This window comes from Triturus cristatus, chromosome 4_1, assembly GCF_964204655.1.
Source record: "Triturus cristatus chromosome 4_1, aTriCri1.1, whole genome shotgun sequence".
NCBI lineage: Eukaryota > Metazoa > Chordata > Amphibia > Caudata > Salamandridae > Triturus > Triturus cristatus.
In genome coordinates, this window is record NC_140585.1 from 464,955,919 (window position 1) to 464,972,360 (window position 16,442).

The following is a 16,442-nucleotide window of genomic DNA, read 5'->3' on the forward strand; positions in this document are numbered from 1 at the left end:
GTTGGTTCTGTCAGGTGCAGAAATTGCTTTAAAACTTAATCAATATTAGAACTCTAGGTGAAAGGAACAATTGCTTTGACACTAGATCAATAGTTTATCACAATAGAAAAGAAGAACACACCAGTTTTGAATTGACCAAAAAACCATATATTGACAGCGTAATCACTTTTTTTCTTTTTCCATTTTTGGTAGTGTAATAATAACAGAGTAAGTCTGTCACAGGCAATCAAAAAGAACTTCTTGAAAAATGGAGCATGGATGATTAAGTGATCTAAAAGTGACAAAGTGTTGTAAGTGAGTGAAATATATACAGTGCTGTACAAGTTATCTAAAAATGTCCAATTCAATAAACATCCAGCCCTTGGCCCATGAATCTCCAGTCCGACTGTGACTTAATCTGCCTTTCTTGTGGAATGAAGAGAGTAGGGTGTGGATTGTAAAGGCACATCGACGTTTCGACCCAAAAGAGTGCGTAATTGATAATGTAGTCACGGTGGGTCTTCTTCAAGACATGGGGGTCAGGGGGATAGCCAGAGAAAGAGGAACTGAGTTCCAATGGAATTCTTCAAAACTTGATCAACCAGGGGTTGGATTCTAATAGGTAATCAGAATAAATCACATCAGAGGACGGTCAGCACACTGTTGGATTGCTCTCTAGGCGTGGCTCACTGAATGGTGCTGAGCAGGGTCTGATCTAAAAAACTGCTGTGGTGCTGCCCATCTACCACCAGATGGCGCACATAAACCTGTTTTGTCTGTACTGCCTAGATTCCTTGTCATTGAACATACCACCCAAATACAGTCCCCACCTCCCTTAACATAGCTGGCAAGAGGCAGCAATCACTGACAGGTACCACTGAGCCAAAAGGTCGAGGAAGGGAAGAGTCAGAGCACCAAGCACTGCCTACTAAAAAATTGACCCGCATAGAAGGAGGCCAGAGTGCGAGGCTGGCCCACCGAGCCCTGCTGATCAGCCTGTGCCCTAGAGCTCACCCTGGAGAACCTACCAGCACGCAAACTCCTGGGACTGAGCTGCCCCCACTGGTCAGTAGAGGTACTGCCCCAGCTTCTCATTGCCAAAGACATACATACATAAAAAAAAGTGGCAGGTGAGCAGCTCCAGGCTATCATCAGGAAGAATCTGGTTTTGTCTGCTGACATCCTACACGAGGTCCAGCTCCAGTAACGAGCCCTGCCCCCGGAGACACTATTGGCCAAGAAAAGGAGTAGGGGTAAACTGGATGAGGCAACCATGCCACGAATGCAAATAAGAGACGTTACAAAAGTGGGGGGGACATGTTGGTGACTGACAGCCAGGCCCTACAAGCGAATCAGAGTGGGAGAGCCTTCAACGCTACCGAGCCAAGAATAGACCACAGCGGCTGGCCACATAAACCTACTGAAAAAGTACGACCTTTATTGCATTGCAGTCAGAGCGCTGCAAGAGGTATCACAGATTTCTAAGGGGGGAAAGGCACGGACACATTCAGGGCCAGAAACACAGAATACAACCTGGCTAACAGCCCTCACATAGGCAGGCTCTGCACTGACAAAAACCCCATAGCATAAGTGGCCACAGCTGTGCTAAAGGCCGCAGTCAGAGTTTTCAAGACGAGAGGCCAAACTGGTGGCCAGCGGAGACCCCAGGGGAGTGAAGAAGAAAGAGAGGTGTGGCTCAACTAGGCCATGGCCTGAACAAGAACTACTCTGCCTGTAGTGCAGCCAAAGAGCAGTAAGTGGGCGCTCAGACACTGATTGGTCGCATAGCGTGGATGCTATCAGGGCGTCACAATACCGGACAGTCCCCATTGGACCTGCCACAGACTGCTCAAAGCCCTTTGCCCCCAAAGGTAAAGAGAGGATGGGAGGAGTCGAGCAGCAAAAGGATGGAAAGTACTCTGACCCTATTGCTGCTGCAGTAGAGTTATCAAAGGTAGACAATGGAGCACAAGGTACAGCCCACCGAGTGCCACCCACTCAAGAGACTGATTCTTCAGAACACCAGAGACACCATATTGGTTGTCCCGGCCTGCCAGGTGGACATGACCACACGCAGGAGGAGTCCTAAGGAATGCAAGGCTGTACTAGAAGGTGGATGGAAGCACATGACGCCACAACTGTGGTTTAGAAACCAAGCCCACATCTTCCATCACCAATTGTCACTAACCATGCCTGATGGCAGCAAAGCATCAAGGCGCAAGCACTACACCATCAGGAGAATGAGAGGCAAAAGCTAGGCTCTCCACTGTCCATGGAGTGGGAGCTCTAATAATGTCCTGAAAGAAGAAACATATAAGTCGTGCCACCTGAAGCCGGAGGCTGAACTACAATGGCAGTGAACCACAAGGTGTCCTGTTGACCAGCCCCAAAGAAGGTGCACACTGCTGCACCCAGGAAAAACAAAAAGAGACTAGTACAATGAGAGTCTTGATGGCATATGTCAAAACCGAGGTTCATGGTGAAGCATTACAAGGAAGAGTGATCTGCTGGTTTGCACCGGAAACCTGATGGCCAACCAAGCCAAGATGAAGAAATCAAGAATGACTAGGCCTGAAAGGCACACTAAAAGAAAAATGCGCCACGGACACAGTGCACCTACCCACACAAGTTAGCCAAAAGTGAAATTAGGATGACCTGGTGACAGCACAGTGGGAGCACCAAGAGTAAACCACAAGTATGTGCAAACTGAATCTATGCCCCAAGCCCAGAAGGAGAACCGAGAGTAAGCCACAAGCATGCACAAACTGAGCTTCCCAGCACAAACATCCAGACACAGTCACTGGCTGCTTAGCTGCCAATAGCATCCAGACAAAAGATGCAAATGCTTCCACATGTAGAAGATATAAGTACCAGGCCATCACCACTCCCGGTTGCTGACAACTAATGACAGAATGCCTGTGTCCATCAAGGCAAGTCATCGCCACCTATCTTACACATTCACCACATGGATAGCAACCCCACCATGCCAGTCCCTGTTTAGTGCATCACCACTACCACCCATGGAGCATCAAACAACTAAACGGGAGTCCAACATCGCCATTATACCTACACGCAAGAAGCACCAATGACACTCTGGAGAAGCAGTCAACCAGCAACTACCTGTTCACCTGCATCCTCATCCTGGTGGTGGAAGCAAACCTTGACCATGCTCCATCTACCACTGCATTTCCACGTGTGACTAAGCAGTGGCTCCTTGGATGGCTTGCAGCAGATCAGGCACAGCACACATACAGCCCCAATGCATCCAAGGGGCCTAAAAAAGCCAGAGATGATCCTGACATTGCTCCACCTATGGATGCCAGGGGCTAGTGGGGCAACAGAAAGGATCTTTAACAGGTTGCAGCATGAAAAAACTGTCTTGAGTGAGGCAAGCAAAACACCACCAAAGTAAACTTTACAATAGACTCCAACAACACTCCGGATGCAGCCTTTTTAATTGTGGACACCAACCACAAATTATCCTGAGCATCAGCAGTGTGAACCAACTCTACCCGGACATGATTCTACCCGGTATGCTGTCAGGAGGTTCCAGACTTCTCTGAAACAGTGTTCCTGCCCTAAACCACTTGGGTTAAATTATGAATGTGAGTGGAGATATTCTGTTGCAGCCCGCCGCATCCATGAGTGCACTGCTGTCCTGCTGATTGACTTTTGAGGCTGATTGACTACGTGGAATCCAGATTGTTATGTTTTGTGTATGGACTTCTTGTCCTTTCATTTGGATTTTAGGAGGAATGTAGTGCCCTGCTGGACAAGTAACACAGCTTTCCCTCCCTTGAGGCTGCAATAACACCCACCACACAGCTATCCTTCACAGACGTAACCAGTCAGGTGACCCTGTCAATAAAAAGGCTAGGGTGCCCGAGGTCAGTTAAGTGACCTCAATCATGGTATCTGCACCATTACTGACTTAGCATGTGGGTAGCATGACACCACAATGCTTTCGAGGACACAATCATTTTCTGTTAAATTTGTACATTATTTAGCAATGTTGAAATAACATAGATAGATTCGTTACAAAGTCATGGAGAGGAAACCAATTTTTTTTTAAAGAGTGGCAAAATCTATAGGTGTGAAGGTCTTATTTAAGCATTAAGAATTTTGACGTTTGACGACAGGAATAACTTTCACTATCACTACATTGGAATTTTCTATTGAATTCACGCACCACTCCTAGGAAGGTATAATGGCCTGTTTATTTGATATTATTTAAAGCCAGCGATAATTTCCACACACACTAGGGTACACACACCTTCTGCTGTAATACTCGATACCAATATTAATTAGACTAAATGCATTCAGGTTGCTACTTAGGCCTTCACTACACTAACCGCACTGAATGCTGCGGGGTGTACAATTCAATTACACAGGCAAGTGGAAATGCTGATGATATAAACAGTATTCAAGTCGCAGCGGAGACTGCATTTTGAATGAACACATGCTAAACTATACCATGATGGAAGAATTCATACCACACGCTCCACTCATCATGGTCAAACTATCCAGGTGGCCTGTTTTGGCTGAGAAACCAATAGCCAAGTGTAAAACTTTGCCAGCAGGTATATAACTTGAGGTAATGGGCATTCTGAAGCAGGAGTGTCTAACGAAGGTCCAGGAGGACTGGATCCATGCCAGATATTTAAAATAAGCACAGTGTACATTTTTTGAAAATTTAATGTAAACATATGTTATTGTTGTACGATGATTTTATTCACGTGCCATGGATTTAGCCCTTTTGGGACTACTTTGGGCTTCCCTGCTCTCGGGCAAATTGAAATGTAAATAAACGTCTGATCAGCAATTTTATTTCATATTCCTAAAACGTTATGATATAATCCAGTCACTGATATAAGGAGCTAAAATCAGATTAATTGCCATTTCCTAGGGCCCGATTCACAGAACTAACTTAAGACAAAATCCTAAACTTACTACCATTTCCGTATTCACAGAAGGCACTTACTCATTTTGGTATTCACAGAAGACACTTACTCACTTCGGTATTCACAGAAGTTAGGAGTCCTAACTTTAGGACTCCTAAATGCCTTCTGTGAATACCGAAAGTCTTAAAATTAGGATTTTTCTCAGTTTAGGAGTCCTAAAGTTAGGACTCCTAACTATACTACTACTAAACTGAGAAAAATCCTAATTTTAAGGCTTTCAGTATTCACAGAAGGCATTTAGGAGTCCTAAAGTTAGGAGTCCTAACTATACTACTACTAAACTGAGAAAAATCCTAATTTTAAGGCTTTCGGTATTCACAGAAGGCATTTAGGAGTCCTAACTTTACTACTGCTAAATTGAGAGAAAGCCACATTTTAAGACTTTCGGTATTCACAGAAGGCATTTAGGAGTCCTAGAGTTAGGAGTCCTAACTATACTACTACTAAACTGCGAAAAATCCTAATTTTAAGACTTTCGGTATTCACAGAAGGCATTTAGGAGTCCTAAAGTTAGGAATCCTAACTTCTGTGAATACCGAAATGAGTAAGTGCCTTCTGTGAATACCAAAATGAGCAAGTGCCTTCTGTGAATGCCAAAATGGTAGTAAGTTTAGGATTTTGTCTTAAGTTAGTTCTGTGAATCGGGCCCTTAGTGTTTACTTTAAATGTTTAGAAAACCACACCATTTGTTCATTTGCTTTCTCCTTCGTGTTCTTTAATGATCCTGGTAAGTATGCAGAGTTTATGTATCCGCCCTATACCTGGAGAGCAAGGCTGCCACATTGCACAGCTGCATTTCAACACCGAAGGCTTCCCAGTTAGACCATTCAGTGGGCAAATTTACACTTCAAACTACAGCTATGACAGCATGAAAAACTGTATCGGAGCTGCACCACTTGACCAAAAATGCCCAAATTCCTGATAGTCATAAATATTCAACGTAGCAAGAAAGTGGATGTGCAAAAAAATTGGTTTTTCTCTTCTTTATTGGTTCGTTCTTTAGAGATAGACAGCCAACGTGTTTCGTCCTTACACACAGGATTTCTTCAGGGCTCATCAATTAAGCACATGGATCATCCAAATTAGTGAAAAGAGTACGGTGTCCAAAATTGAATCCAATTCGTCACATATATAAAGGATGAACAGTAGTTAGTTTAATACACGTGGTATGATAGCCACAAGGTTGTGCCATGGAATTTTAATCGACGCTCACATGGCCTTATCTCGAACTGAACAAAAGTACATGAGGATGTGAGTGTCCACTCCACATATTGTTCGGCATTTGCCTCCCGCCGTATTACTTGAAAACAGGGAGCATTATGAATTTTAAGCACAGGATGAATAATGTCCCATTCACAAAAGACTGAAGAACTTTAAAGTTATTCAGCATATACAGACGATCCTCAGTGTCTGGTGGACCCACTGTGCAATGGATTGAAGGAGAGCAACTGGATCACTCATTGAATATTTAAAGGTCTATCACCTGTACACAGGCAAATGACAAGTTAAAGGTTAGAGTTTTTCGTTTCCAAGTTTATTAAGCTATAAAAAAACTAAACTCATGCAAATCATCTCCAATTCTTCCAAGAAACATAGTCCAAAACAATTCCAGTTGTGAACAATACTAATGATACACGGCAATAAAAATTTTGAAAATATATTTTTAGGTCAGGCACAACCAGGGTCTTTTATAATTCCCAAGCATACTTTGACTAGTTCCATCCATCCATCCATCCATCCATCCATCCATCCATCCATCCATCCATCCATCCATCCATCCATCCATCCATCCATCCATCCATCCATCCATCCATCCATCCATCCATCCATCCATCCATCCATCCATCTATCCATCCATCAATCCATCTATCTATACATACATACATACATACATACAATACATGCATACATATAAAACATATTTTGCCTACATCCACCAGAGCATAAGCAGTGTGTCAGCCCATTTCCGCCACTCTGTGCCAGTAACTCAATTTTGCTCCTGTGCATCTGAACATCCACTTTAAAAGTATACCACTTCAGTTCCACCGTTCGTGATTCAGTCTATCTTTAATGTAATTCAGAAGTCGCAAGCTTTATAAGGCAAAGCAGTTTGGATCAATGAGTAAATTATTTTCAACTCGGAGGCTGTCATATTCCTTGCTACTGCTCTGCCCCATAGTTCCTATGTTCCTATACCTGCAGGTCTGCAGCCTGTGTGGCTCATTGTGGTGCTGTGAGTCACCCTATCTGTACCTGCTCCATGGTTGCAGGAAGTGAAGCCTTTCTCTCAGGCTCCTATTTTGGCTTGTGTTTCAGGCTTCTCATTACAAGAGTCATTCACCAAATGTCCAGCTATGCCATTGCTTCTTCAAACTTGTTGTATTTCTTTCGCACATGTGGGTGCTGCCGTCAGAGGGCTCTTGACGCTTCTTCTTCACTTTTGTGCCCCTGTGGAGAGGGGACTCGTTGATGCTCCTCTGCCACTGCATCTATCCAGCATGTTATGATGCCACGCACATGCAAAAAACTGGATTTCACTAACTAAGGGGCCCATTACGATCCACCCGCCACCGTAACGGTAAACGGGACTGACCACCAGAGGTGCGGCGGTCCCGCTATGGCAATTAGGATGCGCCCGCCACCCTTGCGGTTGCATCCTGCATATTGTGCATTGCGGCGGGCGGTGCTGTCAGCAGCACCTACCGCAATGCAAAATAAGCATCTTGTGCATTGGCATGCACAACTTGACAGGCACCGCGCGGTGCCTGCTACCCTGTGCATGCCAATGAAGGGGGGTACCATGGGTACCCCCCAAGTGCAGGCATCCTCCCCCCCAACCCCCTGGGGGCCTGCAACCAGCCCCCAAAGGCATTCTCCGCATGCCTTTCCATGGCGGAGTCTCTGCCATGGAAAGGCATACCCCACGCACCCATCCTAATTTAGATGGCGGTGCCTGCAAGGCACCGCCACCATATTGCAGGCCATTTCCACCCAGCAGGCAATCGTGCCGATTACCTGCCGGCGGAAAAGCGGCGGACGGTCTTTCCGACCGCTGCGGTACCCCCCACCATGCTAATGTGGTGGGGGTAAATGGCTGTCGGGCGGGGAGTTCTGGTAGGCGGATCACCACAGCCGGTCGGGCGGTGGCGATCTGCCCGCAATCATAATAGGCCCCTAAGTTTTTGCTTATGTTTAGTCCACAAATATCTATTGTGTTGTAGCCTTGCATTATTGCCAATGGATCTGAAGCCTATGATCTTGGTATGAGTTAAAGTTAGTAAAAGTTACCAAGCCAAACAGAGTTGATTTTCCAGTATAGTAGATTTTGTGGCAAAACAGAGCTGTAAAACGCTGATCCACAAATGATAGTGTAGATTATTCACAGCAAGAGTAATGTTGTTGGACTTGGCCCTCTCTGCAGGCTCACCCATAAACGTTATGCCTTCACCCCTCATGTATTCTAAACTTGCTCTTGTTGGCCCTAACACTCTTTTAACCAGCTAACCAGTGCTAAAATGCTTGTTCTCACTCCTTTAATCATGGTAAGATTGGCTTACACCCAATTGCCAGAATTAATTTACAGAGAAGTCGATTGTAAAGTGGTACTACTGTACCCTAGCCTGTAAATTAAATGTTACCAGTGGACCTGCAGCACCTATTGTGGCACATACATAAGTAGTCCTTTTAAACATATCTCATGTCTGCCATTGCAGCCTGTGTTCAGTTAGTTTTAAACTGCATTGCAACCTGGCAAAATGAACATTTTTGTCATGTCTAAACCTTCCTTTTTGATACATATAAGTCTCTCCGATGGTAGGCCCTGAACAGCCCAATGGACAGGGTGCACTGTATTTAAATGAAAAGCTGTCTGTGTATATTTTTATGTTTTACATGTCCTGGAAGTGAAAAACTCTTAAATTAGTTTTTCATCAGGCACCAAGTATAAATAATGGACACTCAGACCAACTCTTCAGTAAATTCCTGGAAATACAGACGACTGCAGAAGGACTGTCTTGTACTTCAGAAGACTGACCTACTGGTTGAGGCCTGACTTTTTCTTCAGAGGACAGCCCTACTGCTTGAGACCTGCCTTGTTCTTCAGAAGACTGATCTGCTGCTGGAGGCCTGCCTTGCTGTTTGAAGGTGAAAAGACCATCATCTTGAACCCAGGACTATCAGAATTACTCCTAGGTTAGTTGGCCTCCTGTTTTGAGCTATGAAGGCACACAAGCTCCAGAGGGTCCCTGCAACTGCCAGCTCACCTGCTGCGCTGGACCAGCCTGGACCTGCAACTGGACCTGCCTGAGCCCTGCTGGCCTCTGCTGGAGTGAGTTCCTGAACCCCAAGACGTGTCTCCCCAGGTCCTGAACCCTTGACTGGTAACAAACTGTGCTCTGCCTAAGCAAAAGGGGAAAATCCTGACATTTGGTCTCCTCATGGCTACGAACTGGCCAGTTCATGCCAAGATTCTGCCATCTGTGATGACTGCCAATGCAAAGCGCAGGTGAAGCCCACTCATTGTGCCAACAACTGCCAGTGGCGACTGTGTCACGTGGGACCTGCACTACATGCGCAAAGACCACCAATGTAAAGTCACAGCAACAACCATCTCTGACATCCAAACAGTTTTCTTTTGCTACAGTGACAATTGTCCACGATGGCTGACCTGCTCTTCAGACTACAGTTATGACCGTCCGTGACACTCAGCCTCCTCCAAAGCGAATGAAACTCTTCGCCCTGGGCTTAGAAGGTAACTTTTCAGTAGGACTAACCTTGTCTAGAGTGACTAGATGACCACGAGTGGCGCTTTGTGCTTTTATGCGCTATTTTCAATAAAATATTTGAAATTGAATAGATGCCAAGAGTTCACTAAACATTCTATTATGACATACCTAAACACATGGAACTATGCAGTTATAACTTCCAATAAAATTGTTATTGTACAGATTTTACAAACCAACTTTTTGCAGAATTTGTATACTTCTATTCTTTTTAAGACATCAGCAACTTCTTGAAAAGGAAAAAGTTAATGAAGTATTAAGAGAGACCTCACAAGGTGTGCAAAAAGAAACTTTGCGAATTGTACAGACCCTTAAACCTTTTTCTTAACTAAGAACAGACTTAAATGCAAACTCAAATGCCACTTCAAGTATTCAGGTGCAGCCCACTTGTACACCATAATAGAACTTTCAACCGACTGATAAAACAACTCTGGATAGTATGCGAGTAATACAACCCAACAGCCACAGTGCTTGAGAGCCTATTTCATCACAAAGCAATGTTAGACGGAACAGCTTGATGGCCCTAATAGGAAATTGCAATTTAGGAAATGCAAACCATTTTTAATTTGGCCCCTAGGTCCGAATGCAATAGCATTTCCTATTTGCGATTTCCTAATATTTGAGGAAATGCAAATTAAGAATTTTGTACATCTGGCCCAGTATGTGGTTTACGTGGTGAAAGAAGGCTCAGAAGTATTGGGCTAGAATAACCAAAGAAAACTAGACTATATTAAAATGGATCCCAACCATGCTAACTGCGTGGTTGCCAAGCCTGGACTAGCATGAATGAATGTGTCGTCCATTAAGTAATGGTAAGTAGGTTCCCTAATGTATTTTCAAAGATACTGGGAAAGTTAAAAGGATTCCAACATAAAATCAATTTTAGAAAAAGATCCATGTCTTTCATGCACAAGGTACCTTTGTCTTTGAGGGATGACTTGCACAGGGTGTTGCATACGTTGGATGTGATAGAACCAATAGAAAGGCCCGAAGCTAGCATGCAAAAGCAACACTTCCATTTGCCTCTGTGCGGATTAACATGATGTTAAACATCACACTAGGGTTGACAGAGAACCCCTTCCCAATATTTCAGAAACGTTGAGTACTTTAGAATGTGCTTTAGTGTTCGCTACTTTGGATATGTCTGTCACTTACCATCAAGAATCAAGATACCTCACCGCCTTTGTTACAGTCACGGGAGCTATTCCTTTGAAATGGGTGCCATTTGTTTATGTATTTGAACCGTGTAATTCACCTACTGTTCATGTTATTGCCTTTATTGTCATGCTGTGTACAATATACTATGCAAATGCTCTGATGGCCTTAGGCCTTGTATGCACTATATACAAACTCTAAACAGATAGATAAGTAAACTGAAAATTGCAAATGACTCTAAAATTGGACCAAACTGTAGCATAAACACAAGGTTGTCATCAGGAAATGTAAGGTAAAACATGTAATCATACTTACTTATGTATGTTGATGGTGAAAATCCACTTCTTGCTTTTGAAAATAAGCACATATTTATTAATTCCAGTAAAGGAGCCACAATTAGAAGGGGTATGATACTGATGACATTCATTGCAGCTATGGGCAAAAGAAATCCATTCAAATTCAAATTGGAATTCATGGTTTGGAGATAATAGCCGGAAGGAATCTGCGTTTAAGAAAAGAGACATTCATTCATTACATAAAATCACACATAGTGGTGGAATGTTTACGTTTTTTCTAAACTTAAACTGTACAGGCATTTGGAAATAACTATAATGTATGCATGTGTACATATTGCTTGATTGACAAGAAATAAATCTGTAATGAACAGCATAAGTGTTACAAATGTGCAAATTTTACGTAATTGACGCAAAGGTAAATTTTTACTAGATTTGCAAAGTGGTTTTCAGAGAAGTATCCGAGAAAATGCTATGCATTGCAAGTTTGGTAATCCCTAAAAAGCAGTAGTGTTTTGGATATTTTTCCTTAGCAGAATATCAAAGATTTTAATATCGACCAGCCAATCTATCGACTATCACTGTATTGTGAAAGTAAATATTATAGGCAAGGCCACATGCAAAGGAAGACCAAAATATGTGACAGAGTTGAGTGAAATTATGCCGCTAACAGAGGCAAATTTTGCAGCATAATGCGGCACACTGAATGTTAGTAGTAACTCATTATTTAGAAATTTTTACATGTTAACATTATCTTAGCAAAGGTTTCACCGCACTAGAACGACTTTGATGCCCAACTACAGAAATAAGTAACAGAAAGATGACCAGTTACGAGCCTTCGAATGCACGGCAAGAAGTGCTTTCACAATTTTAGTAACTTTTGATCCGTTGGAGCTAGACTCATTTTTTTGCTGTTGCTGAAGTGGGCAGCTTATGCAGCAGATTATAGGATATGTGGCAAATGCGGAAAATCCATAATTATCTTGAAAATACTGCAGCCCCAGAGTTGCAGAATTCTAGTGCCCCTAGGTAAGTATAGATTTACTATTTGTAACTCACACATGTGTGCCTTGACAGTATGTGTGTGTGTGTGTTGCTGTGTACAAATACAAACATATATAAATATATATATATATATATACATATATATCTTTATATATATATATATATTTAAAAAAATATATATATGACATACAAGCTTCCGTAGATAGGGACACGCTGCATCACTAGGAAAATCTAGGTTAGGAAATGGGCTTTTGTCATCATTAAGCATGAGTAATTTACACATACGTACCTACATTGTGAAATGCAAATATTATGCGTGAGTCACAAGGGAAAGAAAGTGATTATCTCACATACCTATTGAAATGCAGATGAATACGCAAAAAGTGAAAAATTCCCCTGGGGATTTGAAATACTGCCTTAGTGCATGTTAATCGTTTTGTAGGTTTGCAAATCATAAACGCCTTTGGAAGGGAAGACAGAATGGTGAATTAGATCACAGATTATGCTTTATGATTTGGGACTGAAGTATAAAGGGTTTTTACACTTGAAAAGTCTGATGTGTGCAGAACGTGAAGCTTTGTAAGTGCAAATGCCAAACTTACAATGTAGAAAAATAATGTTACTAGTTCCAAATGGATTTGCGAGCAGTAGTGTCTGTCCACATTTCGACTCCCAAGGAAAAATGATGAGGAACGAGCCCTCCCCCTTTCTTGGGGCATTCAGTGATATGTATTTCTAGTTTGTGAGTAACACTGCGACCCCAGACCATTGACAGAACCAAACACTCGAAAGGGGCTGTTATCCATTGCAAAGCGTAGGCTGCCTGCGGTGGCAGCTGCTTCCACAGTGTGAATAGGGCTTTGGGCTTCGGGGTCCCTCTGCACCATGCATCATCATGTCAGCGTTTTGATTCTGTAGGGGTAAGAGATGCAATATTGCTATTGTGAAAATGCAAATTCAGTGTTGGAGGTCTGCTTTCCCTTCCAGGCCTCCGTCACTCATTCACAGCCATTCAGAAGGATTTGCTCGTGTAATCCTGACTTATTAATATACATGATACAGATTGTCTGCGAATCCTTCTGAATGGCTGTTTTGCTCTGTGACAGATGAGTGCGTGTTGCATTGCAAAAAAGAATAGAGCCCTCTGCGAAAAGAGTGACTGCCTTGTGGACAATGCTTAGAACAAAGAACCCATAGTAACTTAGCCAAGTTTACATTTTAATCTTTTTCTGGATTTCAAGCACTCATTAAATGCATTTCCGTATTTGAAGACACTTGATTTTGCCTCGTAGTCCTGTTAATAGTATTACTTATTAAATTGTGTATTTATATATTTATTTATTTATTTAAAGAAATGATATGAACAGCTACCTCCTTCCCTGCTAGGAATTAAATGTTGAGATTTGAAGACAATGTGCAAGAGCGAGTAGCAGGACTGAGTGCAGTGCTGATTGTTTCCTTTAAAACAAGTTAAAGTTACTCTGATACTAAATTTACATTTGCAACACTATACAAGAGGACTTCATCGAAAAAGGTTTGGAAATGTTTGCATCACGTTGGACCTTTGCTGAATTTCTCATTGAATTTTAAAATCTCCCTCTTTTGGTAGGACTGAGAACTGGCTTTGTCAGAGAGCTGCAGCCCAATGAATGCATACCATTACTCGGAGTCATCTAAAAGCTTGATTACATTCTAAAGTGCTCGGTTTCAGCCAAAGAAACATGGCCGACGTACTTCCTAGGGTAAATTCTTTCTTCAGTTATCAAATACATTTTGGATAAAATCCTGTTGCAGTGTTTGACTTGTATTCAATTTCTATTTAGGTCGATCCGCTTCAAACCCACATCGACATGGAAGGTAACGTTAGAGTCTCTTTTTGAATTGGAGCGACACGACTGCTGATCAATCTGTGAGCACAAATGAGACAGACAAAGTACATTCCTTCTGAATCCTGCAAACATTTGACTGAATAGAACTGCATGCAGACTTTCTAAGGCATCCCAACATCCTCTCATTAAATGAATCAGACCACAAATGTGTGTTCCTGTGACTTAATTATTCCCTTAGATAAAGGAATTGAATAGAATTCAAAGTGCACTATGAGGTAAATGTAAAGTTACCATCTCTGTGGGGAAGTGCATAAGAAGTTTCATTTGCATGGTTGCTATTTGCAAAGAAGTCTGCCCTTTGCAATGGTCTGGTCAACGTCTGCACCTTAGATGCAAACCAAAGGTATACAATTGTAGGGATTCAATAATGATCTGTTGAGGTATTAATCTTCATCTAACAGTGGCATGTTAATTACAGATAAACAGATGTCTTCTGTAAATTAAAATTGGAGTTGGAACCAGTGAAATTGTAAAGCTCGCAAGGAACAAACCCTGACCCCTATTTGCTTTCAAACTCCTCTCCACATGCAAGCCTTCTACCATTATATGTGTGCTTGTGGTGTATATCTGTTCTTCCTCTAATATGTTTAAATAATGAAGTGAAATATCATGCATGGGGTCTCTTACTTTGGCAGCGATGAATAACTGTTTACCCCGGTGTAGGTCCGGAATATCACAGAGGGAATATCAACTAGTCACAAAGCATGAGCAAAATATGGAACTCCAAAATGTAACTATATATAGATTTTCTATACCTAACTACACATATATGTACATTGATGATGTCTATCTTCATGATATACAGAAGTGGAGTTAAAATGGTAACTCTACACTCCCTCTGTGCACTTACCACCTCGAAACATTGGTTTTCAATATTTTTGTCACAATATTGGGATCACATGATATAACTTCCATGGTATTATAAACTACAACCATTTACCTTCTTTTACTGAAAGAAAGTAAGTGGCATGGCTCCGGTTCCAAAAAGCAATCCTTTATTATCTTCAATCAAATGAGGTGCAAGAGTGTAGACCTACGTGTTTCGGCCATAGCCTTCAAAAGGGTCATAGAGTTCTTTGGTGCAGAGTGTACATTTAAAGGGAAAATCCCTTATCCAACCACCAATCCATTTATCAGAATAACTAAACTGCTGACATGATTTATATATAACATTATGGCATTGGCAATCACCATTTCCCTTCTTTTTCTTCATTTCCACCAACACACAACCTTCTCATTTGTAATTTGACTGCTGGTTTCGTCTCTATGGAAGCAAGCAGACAAGAGATCGCACATTCAAAACTCCGAAGTTTATTCCATTTCATTATGAGACTCCCAAATGTGTTTAGCAATGGTGTACGAAAAGTCCTTGTTTTTTACCGCGCAAAGGTGTTGCAGGATGTGGAGCTTGAGCCTATTCACAGTGCTTCTGACATACTTCTTTCTGCATGTGCGCTAAAGAACATGAACCACAAATAGGGTCTCACATGTTATCAATTCATTCATCTTGATGCTCTTCCCATGCATGATCCAAACCTCAGTTGAATTATATCCACATGTGCAAGCTTTACACTTGAGGCACCTCCAAAATCCTCTCTTTTCTTTTGATAGACAGTTCCCGATCTCAGGTTTTGTTGGCTTATCACGATTTAAAAATCTTTGGGTTAGAAGATTCCCTAGTGATGATGTCTTTCAGTACATGATGTTTGGAGTTTCTGGTAACAAGTCTTTGACATTTTCATCCATTTTGAGGATTTTCCAGTTCTCCTTTAGCAATGTTCTAAATCAAAGTTGGACATATCAAAGTCCATGATGCATCTGGAGGTTTCAGAATCCTCCTTGTTGGTCCCAGTCTTCGATTACACCATCAGCAAATGTTTTTGTCTCCTTCCCTTTGCTCTCCGAAGGGCATCATTCAAAACCTCAATAGGATATCCCCTAACTCTAAATCGTTGGTATATCTCTCAGCCGGCAAATTAAATTCTGTCTCCTCTAAGCAATTTCGCTTGGCTCGAAGAAATTCCCTGTATGGGACACTCCATTTAAGGCTAGGTGGGTGCCCGCTATTGACATGGAGGTTACTGTTCATGCTGGTTGATTTCATATGCATATTTTGTTATTGCCAATGTAGACTCCAATGTCCAAATAATGTATTTCTTCATCACTGATCTCATAAGTGAAACCTAATCCTAACAAGTTATTGTTTAATGATAACAAGAAGTTCTCAAAGTTATCCCTTTCCCCTACTCAGATGATGAATAAATCGTCAATGAAACATACCCATAAAATCGCATGTTCCATAAATGTTGTGTTCTGTTTGTTCCATGCGACTTCTGCCTTCCACCAACCCTTTAGTAAGTTTGCGTAAATTAGGTCAAA

At 42.1% G+C, this 16,442-nt stretch overlaps 1 protein-coding gene across 1 annotated transcript in view; it reads right to left on the bottom strand.

Annotated features, from left to right (window-relative positions):
• The window catches only part of SLC15A5 (solute carrier family 15 member 5), a 374,719-nt gene that overhangs the window by 99,877 nt on the left and 258,400 nt on the right, over positions 1-16,442 (bottom strand). Inside the window, exon 5 of the mRNA XM_085650569.1 lies at positions 11,192-11,378. Coding sequence (XP_085506695.1) covers positions 11,192-11,378 — 187 coding nt within the window. The remainder of the gene's footprint in view (positions 1-11,191; positions 11,379-16,442) is intronic.